This window comes from Periplaneta americana, chromosome 3 (genome assembly GCF_040183065.1).
Source record: "Periplaneta americana isolate PAMFEO1 chromosome 3, P.americana_PAMFEO1_priV1, whole genome shotgun sequence".
In the NCBI taxonomy this organism is placed as follows: domain Eukaryota; kingdom Metazoa; phylum Arthropoda; class Insecta; order Blattodea; family Blattidae; genus Periplaneta; species Periplaneta americana.
The window spans coordinates 207,264,072-207,283,117 of record NC_091119.1 but is presented as its reverse complement, the minus strand read 5'-3'; the positions used below and the strand labels follow the sequence as shown (position 1 = coordinate 207,283,117).

The 19,046-nt window shown below is 36.3% G+C and overlaps 1 protein-coding gene across 3 annotated transcripts in view; it reads left to right on the top strand.

The window, feature by feature from the left end:
- Positions 1 to 15,794, top strand: part of LOC138696980 (leukocyte elastase inhibitor-like) — a 108,053-nt gene extending 92,259 nt beyond the window's left edge. For 2 of the 3 annotated variants that reach the window (XM_069822541.1, XM_069822536.1), the window contains one exon: positions 15,611 to 15,794. In XM_069822541.1, coding sequence (XP_069678642.1) covers positions 15,611 to 15,741 — 131 coding nt within the window. In that variant the 3' untranslated portion in view covers positions 15,742 to 15,794. Of the gene's footprint in view, positions 1 to 9,344; positions 9,476 to 15,610 lie in introns of all 3 variants that reach the window. The other variant, XM_069822545.1, reaches the window with a different exon arrangement.
- The last annotated feature ends 3,252 nt before the right edge of the window (positions 15,795 to 19,046 follow it).

The window sequence follows — 19,046 nt, the reverse complement described above, 5'->3', positions numbered from 1 at the left end:
AACATCTCCACATATGCAGAACACATCACAAATGCTAACCACACCCACAGAGACATCAACACAGACATGGAAATACTGCACATCCAACCAAAAAGCCAGAAACTAAACACACTAGAACAATATGAAATATACAGACACACAAAAACACACCCCAACGAAATTCTCAACACACAACTCAACTTCAAAACACATACACTCTTTGACTCTACACTACGAATGCACCCTCACAAGAAACAAGAGGCGCCAAGACCAACAACGACCAGTTCTGAAGATTACCCATAAATAGGTCGAAACATGTTAACGAGGTATGTTGAAATTTAACACAGGAAAGTCTTACCATACATATTCCGAATAATTTATGTTTGAGGCATCAACAATGCGTGATGATCTGAATATTCAACCACTTTGCTGTGAGATGTATAATCATCACGTAAGTTTCGTGAATCTTCGAACACACAAAGCAACAAATCTTGCTCTTGTGTGTTTATTTTGTAAACATTACTCTATGCAGAAAGACTAGTGCCTGCTGGACATGGGGAGAGTTAAAATAACTGTTCGGTCTGAAGTCAGAGATGAGACAGCACTCTCATAAAGGGTGCGGCAAAACATCCTCCCTAATTTAAAGTTTAAATAAAAAACAGATGGATCAAAATAAGGAAACTTTATTAATTTGAATGGTATCTAAACAGTGGAAAATTTAGGTTTACATGCGTTGCCATAGCGATATCAAATGACATGCGCAAATCAACAAGAATTGAATAGGAAACTTTATTAATATGAATGGTATCTTTACAGTGGGAATTTTTCATTTTTTGAATAACGTGTCTCTCAAGTGGTGTCCTTCACTATCAATGCATTGTTGAATGCGACTTCGGAAATTCTGCGTCACTCGAACTAGCATTTATTGAGGAATAAGACCAATTCCTTCCTGTATTGCATTTCTTAGGTCTGGCAAAGACCTCGGCCGATGTTTGAACACCTCAGCCTTAAGTTGTCCCCATAGAAAAAAATCGCAGGGTGCAAGGTCTGGTGATCGTGCTGGCCAGGTGGCGTCGCCACGTGAAGAAATTAAGCATCCGGGAAACGTCTGTCTCAGGACTTGGAGAGAAATCTGAGTTGTGTGAGAGGTGGCTCCGTCCTGCTGAAACCATACCTGGTCAATCTGCAGCGCATTGAGTCTTGGTGCCAAAAAATTGTTGATCGTAAAAGTGTACCGCTAAGAGTTCACTGTCACAGTAGCACCATCCTATTCAAAAAAGTAAGGACCAAGTATCCCGACTCTTGCAACCGCGCACCATACAGTAACACGGTCGTTATGTAGAGGTTTTTCATGAAGTTCACGAGGGTTCTGTCCACTCCAATATCGGAAATTTTGATGATTCACGCATGTAAACCAAAATGTCCCACTGTTTAGATACCATTCATATTAATACAGTTTCCTTATTTTGATCCATATGTTTTTTATTTAAATTTTAAATTAGGGAGGATGTTTTGCTGCACCTTTTATAACTTATTACAGATGAGTAAACCTTTGTAGATGCTCTTCGCCTAGGAATGCACAGCATTTGTCTGCTTATTATCTGAAACATTTTGAATTGGACTTTGTTATTCAGTAAAATTCATAGTGCTTATTTTAACTAGCATGTTTGTTTCTTCTAGGAAGGAGAGCCATCGTATGTCCAATGCCTCCACTTCCTAAATTGTTCCAAGTTAACCACCATTTTGTTTTCATTCTTCAAGAGAATAGTTTTTGAAACCTTGAAGATTGTGATCCTTTATACATTCTTCCGTATGAAGTGTGTGAGGGAATTTACCAACTGAATGGAGAGTTTTGTGTGCTGTGACTTTGTAAATTATAAGTATTCAGCAGTGATAAAAAGTGCTTACGGGGTTATATACACCTTACACATTTAGAAATGTTTTATTAATTTTATTCCTCCACATCGTTTCATTAAATTTGGTATTCGTAATGTCTGAAAATTGCTCTTTGATCTAAAACAAAAACAAATTTCTTACATAACAGGTTTTGCATTTATGAATTTTTAAAATTTTTATTTTGCGTTTTGTACCAAACAGCCATTAAAAAAAAAATTACACCAAACATTTTCAATATGAGGACAAATCATCCGGCATTACATAACATTATTTTTTTTTGCCTTAAAAGTGCCTTAGGCCCTAGTTCAGTAATTAGAATATACTCACTACAAGAAGTAGATACATTTTTAAGATTGAGCTACGGTTCATTGATTTTACTAAGAAAAAAGGGTCGTGCAGAATTTCATACAGTTGTCTAAAAAAATTATGCAAGATATGATTTAAACATTATTGAGAAAATGTACGATAAACTTCCAGATTGCTTGCTGGTATTGTGTTTGCATTGGAGTACATTTTTGGTCAATTTTGTAAATACTGTATCTTAAAATTTCTTTCCCAGATATAAAACTAAAAGTTCATATGAAATTAATGTAAGAAAAATAAAAAAATCTTATTTTTGTCCTCAGAGGTGTATGTTACCCCTTAAAGTAACTGTGATGTCCAAATGAATCTAAAAATTACCCTTTAAGGACAATCTCATGTAACCAAAGTCCATAATATATAGTTCTGTATTTTTGAAATACCTGCAGACGTTTGCATGTATTTTATTTTCCTAATAAAATTTTTCATGACTTCATACTGGGAGAGCAATGGTTTGGTTCCAGGTAAAGTATAGAAACGTTTCTCTTTACCAACTCAGATGGTATGCATACTCCATAAGCGAACTTAGTCAAGAAAAGCTTTAATCCTAATAGGTACGGAATACATTAGTTGTGATACTAAATACAGTTTCCAGTAACAGTAGGGCTGCAGCATACACGGTCACAGACCGTAGAATAAAGGGTCAGATTACATGGCAGATGTCAGCCAACATGAGCCATGGTCTAGAGTGGCACATTTTTGGGACTAGAATTTTTTTATACTGTGCTTGAGCTATGGAATTTGAGAAATGTAATATACACATGCATATCATGCAAATGTCTTATTGATTACAGTTCACGTTAACACTTTGTTTGTTAAAATTACTTAGTCATACGTTAAAAAGTGTTAACATTTTAAAAAAAGTATATGCCTTCGACAGACGGCCCGTTTCGACGTTATGTGACGTCTTCTTCATTGTCTCCTGAACTACTGGTGATCTTGAATTCTGCGATGTGCATTTGTCGATGATAGGGGTGGGGGTGTGTTGCTCGTATGGTGGGGGCTGGTTGTTTGTGTGTTATGACGTATCATGACGTCGAATAATGTGTGGGTATTGAACTGTTAAGTATATGTTGTGGGTATGTTGTTGTATGTTTATATATTTCGTATTGTTCTAGGATGTTTAACTGTGAACTTTTTGGTGTGATGTGTAAAATTTCCATATCTAACATAATAGACACACTAATAAAAAAGGCAAAACAAAAACAGAAAACAGAACAAACCAACACAAACGCCACGCGAGAATAAATACATAACATTAACATATCACAATACCAATACTCACAAAATTGCAACTTCATTCAGAAAACTAAAATACAAGATAGCATACAAAACAAATAACACAACACAGAAATATCTAAATAATCACATTAAACATTCAAATAAATATAACTCAACTGGAGTTTACAAACTAAAATGCAATAGTTGCCCACATTTTACATAGGACAGACAGGAAGATCCTTTCACACAAGATATAACGAACATATTAAAGCTATAACCAAACCCTACATCACATCAAATTATGCAGATCACATTATCAACAATAATCATGACTACAATAATATAGAAACAGATATGGAAATTTTACACATCACACCAAAAAGTTCACAGTTAAACATCTTAGAACAATACGAAATATATAAACATACAATAACATACCCACAACAAATACTGTACTTAACACACAATTACAGTTCAATACCCACACATTATTCGACGTCATGATACGTCATAACACACAAACAACCAGCCCCCACCATAAGAGCAACATACCCCCACCCCTACTATCGACAAATGGACATCGCAGAATTCAAGATCACCAGTAGTTCAGGAGACACTGAAGAAGACGTGACATAACGTCGAAACAGGCCATCTGTCGAAGGTATATACCTTTTTTATTTGAAATTGTAACACTTTTTAACGTATGACTAAGTAATTTTATGTTTTTAAATGTCTTACATTTGTATATATCCAGGCTGATATGTACATCTATTATCAGGCAGTACATCTCACTTGACGGTATATATCAGAGGAAGAATAGTTGTTTGTATACATCTGAAGTCTGATTAGTGTAATATGTTATTAGTCGGCAACGTATGCATTGGAGGAGGAAAGGAACTGGCCATCTTACCTCATTATTTCCTGGCTTAGTTGTCTCATGAGTGATGCTTTGGCCAGTTCCTTTCCCCCTCCATTGCATACATCGCCGACTAGCTACATATTGCACTAGTCAGACTTCAGATGCATACAAACAATTGTTCTTCCTCTGACACATATCGTCAAGTGAGATGTACTGCCTGGTAATAGATGTACATATCAGCCAGAACCTCGATCAGAGGTAAGATAACGATAGGATATGTAATTTTTTTAACAATGACCCGCAGCTAGCAGTTAGAGACACTTTAACTGTGGCCCCAATAGCTCTCTTTTCAAACTACAGTGTTAGGTGTGAAACAGTTAAAAAAGACGAAGTTTTGGACATAACTATTTTGAAAATTATATTAAGAAAGGGAGAAAAGAAGAAAAAAAATTAAATGGCCAACATTCTGTTTAAGGAAAACATAGAATTTACGAGATCAGAGATTGACTCACCGAGTATTCCCAGTTTGAATTGTACTCGTTTTAACCTAACTAGCAAATACTGAAGCACTACATTCTTGAATTCTTGCCCTTCTTCTGTTAAGTGCCTGGTTTTCATGTATTCATTCATTCATTCATTTTATTCCATAGATCTTACATGAGCAATGAAGCTTTAAGATGTGGAAAAAGTCAAAATTTTACAATATTACAATTGCAATTTTTACAAATTTTTACAGTTTTACAATTTAGGAACTTTCTACAATTTTTACAATTTTGTGCAATTTTTTTGCAATATTTTGGCGAGATATAGTGAGATGAGGTGAGGTCCGAGGATTCGCCAAAATATTACCCGGCATTTGCCTTTTGGTTGGGGAAAACCTCGGAAAAACCCAACCAGGTAATCAAATCAAAGGGGTTGATGCCAAGGACTCGCCATAGACCATCCGGCTTCAGTCCCACGGCTGAGGAAAACCTCGGAAGAAACCAAAGACCAAAGGGGGATCCAACCCAAGCCCGAACGCAGCTCCGGATCAGCAGCCCAGCAAGTCTGCCGACTGAGCTACATCGATGGCTCTACTAAAAGTATACAATACATAGCCAATCAGATTATTAAATTTATAAACGCAAACGATCCTTCACACATTGTGAAGGAGATTCATTTGTTAGTGGTGATGACTCCCATCTCTTTTGTAGACACCCTAGAAGTCTTTTATGTCCAGTCTTGACTGAGTGATTAATTGGTGCTCGTCTTCCAGATCCACATCACTATTCTAAGTTCTTTGTCTACCATCACAAATCTGATGATGTCCACCACGCTATGTTGGTCTCCGATTTCTTTGTTTCATATGTGGTGTATGCTATTTCGTACAGTGCTCATTTCGGATATTCTCAAGAGCTGTTTAGTCTGCCCTGTATGTCATTCTGGGCCACCCAGTGCCTCTAATATTTTGCCATGGAGTTTCCCAGGCCAAGCTGTCTTACTGCTTAATCGTATTCTCGATACTAGCCATTAATATTATTAGAGATGATCCATGTTGAATCTTTCGTACACTACTTTTAACACTTGAATATAAATAATTGATTAAATGGCGATCTTACTCGTGTTAATTATGTAAGCATGTGCGGCTTACAGCTGTTTCGGTGCTTCTTCACACCATCCTCAGAGCCTACTAGATCTCGGCATCATCTCGAACTTCGCTGCCTGTTGTGTGGGTGCGTTCGATTGTTGAAAAGTGTTGAAATGTGGTGTCAAATACAGACATGGAAATCTTACACATACAACCCAAAAACCAAAAACTCAACACACTAGAACAATATGAAATATACAGACACAATAAAACACACCCTAATCAAATTCTCAACACACAGATCAATTTCAGAACACACACACTATTTGACACCACATTTCAACACTTTTCAACAATCAAATGCACTCACACAACAGGCAGCGAAGTTCGAGATGACGCCGAGATCTAGTAGGCTCTGAGGATGGTGTGAAGAAGCACCGAAACAGCTGTAAGCCGCACATGCTTACACAATTAACACGAGTAAGATCGCCATTTAATCAATTATTTATATTAGAGATGCTCTCACAGTGCAGTCTGTATATGATTACATCCTGCGCTCAGAGTTTGAAAAATGGAATGTTGGGTTTCTCTGGTAAAAACGGAATGATTAACGCCTTTTGGTTCATCTTCCAGTCGATATAATGTCATCTGATGCCTAACAACTATCACAGTTAGTGTGACATGTAGGCAATACGAGATATTTTTGTGTTTTTGTACAAACAATTAGAATCTATCTAAAGATTCAAATTATTTTTTTGAAATAGTTTGGTCACCCCTCCATGTTACCGTTTATAATAGGAATAACACAGGAATATCACAGTCTACTATATACAGTCACGAAGCTTGAGTTTTGAGGGTGCTAGAAACAATAGACTGTGACGGTACTATTTTGCATTGCCTGTAATGAGGCGATATTAGCGATCCTAGTGGTGAGCAACTATCTAATGTTTGCATATTTACTGAACCCCATTTCAGTTTGGTTGATAGGTTTTCCCTTCTACTCACACTCTCTACCACCAGTGAAGGGGAAGCTGCTACTGACCATCTTACTAACGTTCGACAAATTGACTTTCAACAGTGACAAAATTTTATTATTGAAAATGTTTACTGATAATCTATATTTCGAAAGCCTACACTAAGCGTTAATATTTCATTTTATTGCTGTTTATATCAACTGGCACATTAAAAAGCTACTGAGAGTAGAAGATAAATGTTTTCTTCACCGCTAGTTGCTACTCTACAGCATACACAACGGGACAATCTGCACTGTGTCACTCCCCCCTGACTTCATAATATAAACTAACATCCCTTAATTTAATTAATTATTAGTTGAAAATATCGTAGGAATGACACTAAAATTTACACAAACATGTAATTGTCAAACTTGTGTCACTGTATTTTATATTCATTTATGTACTTTATTTAATATTTTATTTTCTTGTGTGTACAACTTGGGGGGTGCAGGTATAAGAGGTAACAGCTACCGTTCTGTTACTGACGGACTCTGGGCAAGTAGAAGGGGAAAGAAATGCCTTCGCATCCTCTCAACTTGTATGAAATGTCGTTTACATATTGAGCTTCGTGACTGTATATACTAGACTGTGGGAATATGATCTACCTGATAACCTCTTTGTTGTTATCTGTACCATTATATCGAGTTTTCAGCTAATCTGTGTGGTGCTGGTGGTGGCCTATATGCCTTCTTCAGTTCCAGCCATATGTGGTAGCGGGTGATTTGTGATTGGGGAACAAGATGGGTCAGGATAGAATCACACCTTATCTTTTGGCATGTTTCTTAATGTTCACAATTTCACTGTAATTTTATATGTTCTTTACTTATTTATTATTTTCAAAAGTTTCCACTGGAGATGCCCCTGTTAACACTTCGATTGCATTGCATTTCTACCACCAAACTTTCCATTAAAAATGTTCCATCCCAAAATGCTAAAATCTAGCATTAGAAGTGCTGTAAAATGCTAAATTTGATTTTAAAGTGCGAAATTTGCAATTTTATGTTGTCAAAATCAACCATCTCTAGTCATTAGTGACAAATACCGTTTTCATTTATTATGATAGAAACATTTTATGGGCCAAGAACTGGAATTCTAAGAAAAGAGGATTGTCCTACTTTAAACAGAGAGTTTTGTTAAAAGGCATTGACAGGTGGCCAATAGAAGGTATAGGGTAGACCGAATTCTTTCTTCTGTTGTGCCAACAAGCCTTCATAAACAATAACAGGCCAAGTTGTGTGACGTAGGCACTGTATTCCAGACATTCAGTTTGCATACCAGTTCAGTGGAGCAAGGTGCAAAGAAAAGAAAATTTTCAAATGTGGAAGAAGAAGTTAATGTTATAAAACAAATCAAGAGTGCTAAAAAGAGAGCTGATGTATATAGTGAATTTGGCTTTGGTTACGGAAGATTTACTGGTGCAGTATTTTGCAAAATGGAAGGGGAAAAAATTACAGATTTTTTCAATCCACGAATACTTACACTGAGTGTATTTTAATGACTGTATATTATAGTACAGTATTTTACTCCATATTTCACTATTCATTTATGAACTTGTCAACTGCGCATCTCTAAAAGCAATTGGTTTACAGATTCATGTTTACTGGAACTTTTTCGGTTATTTTGTAGTATTTATTCATTTCATCCTTAAACTATTGGCCATAATTTTTATAACTTTGTGTAAAGAAGTGAAGGAAGAGTTGTGACTGTTAATGTGATCGTTCAGTGCATTGCTGATTTTCAGAAGTTACGTAATAGTTGTAGTAGTACAAAGTGTTCAGTTCCCGGCTGGGACATGCTTGTGTTCATGGATCAATGCCACATCGTACTCTGCTCACGATCAGAGAAAACACGTGTGCCACTCATTGAAATGGCTGCTTTGGTATCACTTGATCGTGGGGCAGAATTCTGTATGTGTACAGCACTAGCACTGCAATGGCCACTTTGTACCTCGTTTATCCGAAATGAAACTGTGAAGTGACTCTCAAGTAACCAGCCCTGGTGCATGCACATGGCTGACTGGATAGATATGATTGTTTGGTCCTTCTCATCCAAGTCTCATTTTGTATTTTCTCTGCGCCCTACAGATCTGAAGAGGGCAGGAACTCATTCCGTCTTATGCTTGAAGATCCAGTTCTCTGTGTAACAGACCTTATTTATTGGGAAAGTGTTGCATTTTGTACACGAAGCATGCAGCTGTCACTTTTCAAAACGATTATTTGGAACATCGGATCTCTTGAAAATCCTTCACGATTTTCATTACTTCCGAAGTAATAGATTTTATGGATGGAAAGTAGTTCAGATTTTCACTGCATTTTCACCCGAGTCACCGAATGGAAGTACCCAGACAGAACACTTTGATGGGAACAATGTTGTATCAAGTTTCATTTGTTACTGTTGATATGCATAAGAACATAATATTGTATTTTGTTTTCTCTTTCTCTGTTAACAGGACTAGTTATGGCACGAAATTCTGCAACTTATCCCAAATATTTCGCAGCTGTCCATCCTTTCTTGTTTGCAGTGGTTGTAAAAGAGAATACTCTATTTTGTGGACGATTTTCATTTCCAGTTTAGGAGAAGGTAAAATGCCTCAATCATTTCTACAACGTAAACTGATTTCAAAAGCATGTGGTGATGATATCTTGGAAAACTGGTAGAAAATTATTCTCAAAGCAACTAGTTAAATCAATACAAATTTCATTACATTTTAAAATTAGTTGAATTTTGTGTTGCATGGTAGACTAGATATCCATACAACACTACACTTCTTCAAAACAATGTTCTTATTATTGCTGTGTCTGGTAAACTTGATACCTTTACAACACTACACTTCTTCAAGACAATGTTCTTATTATTGTTTGTCTCATAAACTTGATATCCATACAACACTACACTTCTTCAAGACAATGTCTTATTATTGCTTGTGTGGTAAACTTGATATCCATATAACACTACACTTCATCAAGACAATGTCTTATTATTGCTTGTCTGGTAAACTTGATATCCATACAACACTACACTTCTTCAAGACAATGTTCTTATTATTGTTTGTCTCATAAACGTGATATCCATACAACACTACACTTCTTCAAGACAATGTCTTATTATTGCTTGTCTGGTAAACTTGATATCCATATAACACTACACTTCATCAAGACAATGTCTTATTATTGCTTTTTTGGTAAACTTGATATCCATACAACACTACACTTCTTCAAGACAGTGTTCTTATTATTGCTTGTCTGATAAAATTGATATCCATACAACACTACACTTCTTCAAGACGATGTTCTTATTATTGCTTGTCTGATAAACTTGATATCCATACAACACTACGCTTCTTCAAGACAGTGTTCTTATTATTGCTTGTCTGATAAACTTGATATCCACACAACACTACACTTCATCAAGACAGTGTCTTATTATTGCTTGTCTGATAAACTTGATATCCATACAACACTACACTTCTTCAAGACAATGTCTTATTATTGCTTGTCTGATAAACTTGATATCCATACAACACTACACTTCTTCAAGACAATGTCTTATTATTGTTTGTCTCATAAACTTGATATCCATACAACACTACACTTCTTCAAGACAATGTCTTATTATTGTTTGTCTCATAAACTTGATATCCATACAACACTACACTTCTTCAAGACAATGTCTTATTATTGTTTTCTCATAAACTTGATATCCATACAACACTACACTTCTTCAAGACAATGTCTTATTATTGTTTGTCTCATAAACTTGATATCCATACAACACTACACTTCTTCAAGACAATGTCTTATTATTGTTTGTCTCATAAACTTGATATCCATAAAACACTACACTTCTTCAAGACAATGTCTTATTATTGTTTGTCTCATAAACTTGATATCCATACAACACTACACTTCTTCAAGACAATGTCTTATTATTGTTTGTCTCATAAACTTGATGTCCATACAACACTACACTTCTTCAAGACAATGTCTTATCAAGTAAACTTGATATCCATACAACACTACACTTCTTCAAGACAATGTTCTTATTATTGCTTGTCTGATAAACTTGATGTCCATACAACACTACACTTCTTCAAGACAATGTTCTTATTATTGCTTGTCTTGTAAACTTGATGTCCATACAACACTACACTTCTTCAAGACAATGTTCTTATTATTGCTTGTCTTGTAAACTTGATGTCCATACAACACTACACTTCTTCAAGACAATGTTCTTATTATTGCTTGTCTTGTAAACTTGATATCTTTACAATACTACACTTCTTCAAGACAATGTTCTTATTATTGCTTGTCTGATAAACTTGATATCTTTACAACACTACACTTCAAGACAATGTTCTTGTTATTGCTTGTCTTGTAAACTTGATATCCATACAACACTACACTTCTTCAAGACAATGTTCTTATTATTGCTTGTCTTGTAAACTTGATATCTTTACAACACTACACTTCTTCAAGACAATGTTCTTATTATTGCTTGTCTGGTAAACTTGATATCTTTACAACACTATACTTCTACAAGACAAAGTTTATCGTGGATGAAATTTTGAAATCTACATTTTAACATCACAGTGCATTGTCGTATTACCGAAATAGAAGTGTATTTTGATTTTTGTTGTCCCTGGATAATTTGATTTCGAGCAGCTGACCAGAGCAATGAATAGTTGTACTCTGATTTGAATGTTTTCTGTAACAAGATTAATATTGGTTGATTGCTTGCATATTGGAGTTCTTTCTTCAGCTAAGCCACCTATCTAACCTGATAGGAGGAAGAATTCCATTTTCGAGGAATTAACGTGTGTGATATAATTACTGTTATTCAAGTAGGAGACAGTTTTGTCATAGGTAGACTTTTATTAGCTGTAAAAATCTGTTGGCCTCGGTTGCATTGGAATTTGCAAACCTCAGATCTAACGGTAAACAGAGCACCATGGAGAACTGATTTGTCTGCATTCTATTATCACCCTTACTGCAAGTACACTAGACTGGCAGTGCATTATCAAGAAATGGACTTAATGCCTGGAACTTGTGTGTGACTTGTTAGCCTTAACTTTTGTGGTTACTGTTTGTTGTTTATCTGTGAAGTAACTCTCAGACCCAGTGTAACTTGAGGTTGAGAGATATTTTGATATAGACGTCTCAAAGCCAGTAGAAGAACGCAGAATTGCAAGAATAAACTCACATCTGCATTTCTATATACCACTATCATCACAATATCGTAGTGACTTAGCTTTGTTATATATATTATTTCAATGTACCGAAGTACATATGATATTTCCATGCAGATATTCTGCATCATCATACGATGAAAGAGTAATGGAACGGAGAAAAATTCTCTCCGGCGCCGGGACTTGAACCCGGGTTTTCAGCTCTACGTGCTGATGCTTTATCCACTAAGCCACACCGGATACAACTCCGGCGCCGAACAGAATTGTCTCTGATTGAGTTCCAACTCTAGGGTTCCCTCTAGTGGCCGCCCTCTGCACTACGTCATAGATGTTTATGAACATAGGACTGAAGTCCACACATGTGCTGAGGTGCACTCACTCATTATGAGTGCACCTCAGCACATGTGTGGACTACGTCATAGATGTCTATGAACATAGGACCGAAGTCCACACATGTGCTGAGGTACACTCACTCATAACGAGTGCACCTCAGCACATGTGTGGACTACGTCATAGATGTCTATGAACATAGGACCGAAGTCCACACATGTGCTGAGGTACACTCACTCATAACGAGTGCACCTCAGCACATGTGTGGACTTCGGTCCTATGTTCATAGACATCTATGACGTAGTGCAGAGGGCGGCCACTAGAGGGAACCCAAGAGTTGGAACTCAATCAGAGACAATTCTGTTCGGCGCCGGAGTTGTATCCGGTGTGGCTTAGTGGATAAAGCATCAGCACGTAGAGCTGAAAACCCGGGTTCAAGTCCTGGCGCCGGAGAGAATTTTTCTCCATTCCATTACTCTTTCATCGTTAGCTTTGTTAAATATGGAAGGTAATATAAACTTCTCCGAAAATATAGACAAAGTAATTCTATCAGGTCCGAGAGTGAAGTACAATGACTGTATAGCTATCGGATTCGGAAAGACAGCAGACGATGCTGAGGATATTCTTCCTCATAGTGAAAACACTCTTTTATTCCATGTGTTTTTGGGTTCAGAAGTTCCTTGTCCATTTTATTTATTTCATCCTGAGGATAAGATTTGCTTCAAGAGTGATCAAAGGCCACTTAAGTATATATATTTTGGAGATTCTGGAGGACCGCTAGTGTGCGATGGATGGCAGGTTGCTGTTGCCATCTCTATCAGATATGTGAGGGAGGAAAGCCGAGATTTGAAAGTCATGCATATGCACTTCACATCCACGTGGTACTACAAGAATTGGCTGCAAGAAAATGTGCCAGAGTTAACATTTAGTTAAAAACAATTTACTGTATGGTTATGATAATTTAGAAGCTGATTATATCTTTTGTTGTAGGTATTTATTTTAAAATTTTAATTGAATTTCAAATATCACTTTTGCTGTATGTATCTCTTGTTTCACATAATGTTGAGCACAGTAAAAGGCAAGGCACTGCGTTTGCTTGTTGGGCAAAATAGCACTTCAGTATTCTGCACTGAGTAAGTAACTCACTACAAATGCAGTAAAGTTAAGAAGCTTTGCTATAAGTAGCTATAAATGTTAAATAACATCTCTACATGTTTTGGATCTGTTGAATGGATATTACAAGTTGATTGTCAGGACATAGTTTGTGTCTTTCTTTATTGATAAGAATGTCTTATTAGTTTTAATATCTGTCTTGTGTCTATATGTCACAATGTTTTGAGATGTTCATAATCTTGCTTCTATGTCACTATTTGTCACAAGTTTGTTATTGTTTGCTTCAGTTGTACGTGAGTTTTGTGTAAATATACGAAAGGTGCGGGTAAGTCATAAAAATGAGAATATTTAAAAATTGAGTGATATTTTAATAAACTACATTTGTTATACTTTGAGATAAACTTTATTTTCCTGTAACTTACAACAGAGAGCTGGTGCTTCTCTGCCTAGTAAATTGGAACTGATCACCCTCACTAGTGGAGATATTCTGTTTAATTTATCTTACGAGTGTTCATCAAAGTTTCTTCTTAATAAACATATTTCATAACTTGTAATTTTTAGACAAGGTAAAATCAAAGAAGCTTCATTAGAATTCAGTGTTAATTGATAAATTTTCTGCTCAGAGCAGTAGATTTTACTTCAAGTTACTGAAGCTTATTCTGAAAGAGATTTCAACCCTAAATTTATCTAATATTATTGTATAAAATATTTGAAAATTTTGTGTGATTTGCTTAAGAAGGGAAGATAATTAAATATGGTGGAAAACCAGTAAAATTTTCATTTTTTTTTTCATTTAAAATACTCTTTGATATGTAAAAATACATTACATAAAATTTAAAGTGCATTTATGGGCTTGCCAGCTGCCGTGGCAAGATTTTTAAATGGCGTTAAACTTTTATAGTAATTTCTCGTAACTTCAATTTTTTGCTTTATTTGATACAGAAAGTTCATGTTTTCGGAACTATAAATGCTATGTGCAGGATATTTGACACATATTTTTATGCTGAAAGAGTGATGGAACGGAGAAAAATTCTCTCCGGCGCCGGGATTTGAACCCGGGTTTTCAGCTCTACGTGCTGATGCTTTATCCACTAAGCCACGCCGGATACAACCCCGATGCCGGTTCGAATCGTCTCAGATTAAGCTCCCGGCCAACCAGTCACTCATTCGAGTGCACCTCAACACATGTATGGACTTCGGTCCTGCGTTCATAGACATCTATGACGTAGTGCAGAGGGCGGCCACTAGAGGGAACCCAAGAGATGGAGCTTAATCTGAGACGATTCGAACCGGCGTCGGGGTTGTATCCGGCATGGCTTAGTGGATAAAGCATCAGCACGTAGAGCTGAAAACCTGGGTTCAAATCCCGGCGCCGGAGAGAATTTTTCTCCGTTCCATCACTCTTTCAGCATATGATGACGCAGAATATCTGCATGGAAATATCATATGTACTTCGGTACATCAAAATATATACATATTTTTAGGTTAGGAAACTTTTTTTTCTATTGTAGAAATTTGTTATTTTATTTCATTAGGAAAATACACCTCCAATTTCTATGAAAGTACCTCTAAAATGTAATTGTTTATCAAACAATTTTGAAAGCGAGACTAAAAATTGTGCTTGAAGACATTTTAAAAAACTTACTTTGAGAAATAAAGTGTCAAAGAAATTTTGAATACATCTTTAAATATGATTGAGATGTACCCATTTTAGTGGATTAGGTACTGTATCTTTTTTTTAATTTGGGCCCAAATTTATTTTCCAAAACTAATTTCGATGCTACTGCTCACATTGTCAGCATGGTGCTACAAGATCAGAGGAGCACACTTGAGACATCTTGTATTGCCGTGGCAGGAATCGAACCCAGATACTTTGGTTATGCTACAGCTCGAGTCTATTCTGCTATGAGTATTTATTAAATGTTTGAAGATGGCTCATAGGACTCTCTCTGTTCTTGCAACATGTAACAGGATAGTACTTCAGTTCCATTGTATTTTAAAAATATGTACAATCTTACTTATCATTTATGCTGACCATTTATTATTTCATTGTTATTACATGCCATGTAATGTGTGAATTCTTTTAGCCATGATCATAGCCACGCGGATGGCTTTCCGACCAGAGCCGGTGTTCACGGCCAACCACCCATTCCTCTTCGTGCTCTTGGACATCAGCACTGGATCCATCCTGTTTGTGGGACGTTTTTCACAGCCTTGATAATGATGTGTAATCATTGTAAAATATAGCAATAAATAAGAGCTACGATATTATTTCAGTTGTTTTTGATTTAAATATGTGAACAAGAACCTTGAAAATATTTATTAAGACGTATAATATGCAGAGAAAGCTATTTCTACCGACTCCTGCAACCTTCTTTCCTAGTTTGTTCGATCACATAATATGAATAGGTGCTGACCTTTATTTTAAGCACGGGACAGGAAGGGATGCATCAGTTATCGTGTGGTATTATGTATTTGTACTTACAGCTATTACAATCAGCTTTAAGTTTTACTTATTTCCGCTAATGTTTATAATTGTGTTACATTCTAAGTCGATTGTTGCAAAGTTCAAGCGACATAACTGTAATAAGAGCCTATTTCTGTTACTTATAACTGATTACTGCTACAAGTAGTGCTCGGATAGTTATGCATTAGAAAGTTCAAAATATGTACGGTATTATGCATTAAACAACCTAGAAAATATAGCACTATCACAAACCTCCTGAATAGCCTACTATAAAATAATTAAAAAATCGGAATTAACGTTCTTTGTCATCCATTATTTTTGTCACTGAAGCTCAACGTATTTCTGATTTCTACCAGTCTAATAATACCACGTAATTTAACATAGTAATCTACTGCTATGTTTAATTATTAGGAATACTATTATTATTATTATTATTATTATTATTATTATTATTATTATTATTATTTATTGCCGGTATTAGTAATAAATTGAGTGGCCGGGTAGCTCAGTTGGTAGAGCAGCTGGCTACGGACTTGTGAAGGTCAGGGGTTCGATTCCAGGTGGTGACAGGATTTTTTCTCGTTGCCAAACTTTCAGAACGGCCCCGAGGTTCACTCAGCCTCCTATAAAATTGAGTACCGGGTCTTTCCCGGGGGTAAAAGGCGGTCAGAGCGTGGTGCCGACCACACCATCTCATTCTAGTGCCGAGGTCATGGAAAGCATGGGGCTCTACCTCCATGCCCCCCAAGTGCCTTCACGGCATATTACGGGGATACCTTTTACAGAAAAGTTTTCAGATGTTCACCGCAGCAGTGAACGAAACGTTTGGTCTCACAACCAACAGACCACGGCCTCATAGCCCGGAAAACTTTTCTACTATTGACGCCGGCCGTGAAAGCCTACACTCCAAGATACCTTTTACCTTTTACTTAGTAAGAAATTAATAACTAATAAAATAATATTAAAAAAAAACTTTTTCTGTGAAAATCGCAATCTGTGCAACTTAACACTACATATTTTTCCACTGTTGCTGCTTATCTAATAATATTTTTAAACTGAATTATAGTACTAATATATATATATATATATATATATATATATATATATATATATATAAAAGTCAGTTTACATAATCCAGCAACAACAATATTATTGTACGAATAATTATGCATATCTAATTCTTGGAAATAAAATTACTTCCAACTGAAACATAAGCAGGTAGAAGTTTAAATTTATTTCCTTCGTTGTTACATTTGTAAAGACAATGATGTGACTTTTTTTTATCATAGTTACATAACATGATATACGTATCGGTAAAAACAGTAGAGGAGAAAGAATAAAACAAAAATAAAACCGTTGGTCATAACATAATGTCCGTAAATACGGGATTTTTGGTGTCCCATATGGATTTCATAAGGGTCAAGTTTTTCAGGTTTCAAATATGGAACATTCCGTACAATATGCAATACCTGGCAATCCTACTTTCGGAGAAGACTTTAGTTGATTTCACGAGAGCTTAGGTTTACACGTGAACGACTTTATTATGTAGGACACCATTCTGTTTTTTTTTTTTTTTTTTTTTTTTTTTTTTTTGTGTTATAACGAATATACCAGCTTCAAGGGGTAAATTAAGTGCAGAATAAAGAGGTGGAGAAGTTCAAATATCTGGGAGCAACACTAACAAATATAAATGATACTCGGGAGGAAATTAAACACAGAATAAATATGGGGAATGCCTTTTATTATTCGGTTGAGAAGCTTTTATCATCCAGTCTGCTGTCAAAAAATCTGAAAGTTAGAATTTATAAAACAGTTATATTACCGGTTGTTCTTTATGGTTGTGAAACTTGGACTCTCACTTTGAGAGAGGAACATAGGTTAAGGGTGTTTGAGAATAAGGTGCTTAAGAAAATATTTGGGGCTAAGAGAGATGAAGTTACAGGAGAATGGAGAAAGTTACACAACACAGAACTGCACGCATTGTATTCTTCACCTGACATAATTAGGAACATTAAATCCAGACGTTTGAGATGGGCAGGGCATGTAGCACGTATGGGCGAATCCAGAAATGCATATAGAGTATTAGTTGGGAGGCCAGAGGGAAAAAGACCTTTAGGGAGGCCGAGACGTAGATAATATTAAAATGGATTTAAGGGAAGTGGGATATGATGATAGAGAATGGGTTAATCTTGCTCAGGATAGGGACCAATGGCGGGCTTATGTGAGGGCGGCAATGAACCTCCGGGTTCCTTAAAAACAAGTAAGTAACAACTAGTAGGTTATTTAGCGTCAGTGGAATTGACGATAGCAAGATGGTATCTGGCGAGATGAAGCCGAGGATTCGTCATAGATTACCCTGACATTCACCTTACTATTGAGGAAAACCTCAGAAAAAACCCAACCAGGTAATCGGCTGAAGTAGGAACAGAACCCACACCCGAGCGCAATTTTAGACGGCAGGCAAGCGCCTTAGCCGACTGAGCTATGCCGATGGCTGTGTTTATAATGTTATAGGGTTGTGTCCGTCAAAATTAGGGGACGAATGTTGACTAGTTTCATAATATAGGCTTGGACGTCTTTGTATCCTTTCAAACTCATAGCATTGCATTTAGAAACTTAATAAATTAAGAAATGAATCTTCAGGCACTGAGGATAAGGTCAGTTTTGCCGCCATAGTTGCCAATGATCGCTGAGAAGAAAGAATTTAATTTTAACGTGTAGAAACCTCAACGCCATCTGTGTAGACCTACGCCCGGCCAAGTTCACCGTAGCGGAACCATTGCTTACGCCGGGAAGTGAACACGGTATCCACATAGCAGACGACCGAATGCAATGACGTTCTGCGATCTATTATCTAATATAATTCAATAAAATAATTTTTTATCTCCTGTTCCTATTTCTTTACATTCTCTTTTAGGTTCCCTTCATGTGTCATTATCTGGTTTTAACTCTACCTACTGGGACAACGAACTCAAACTGAGTTGTCATCTGGTATTTCAATTCTGAACCCAATTTGTGACGTTAATATTGAACGAGTTGAGTGACGTATCGGACAG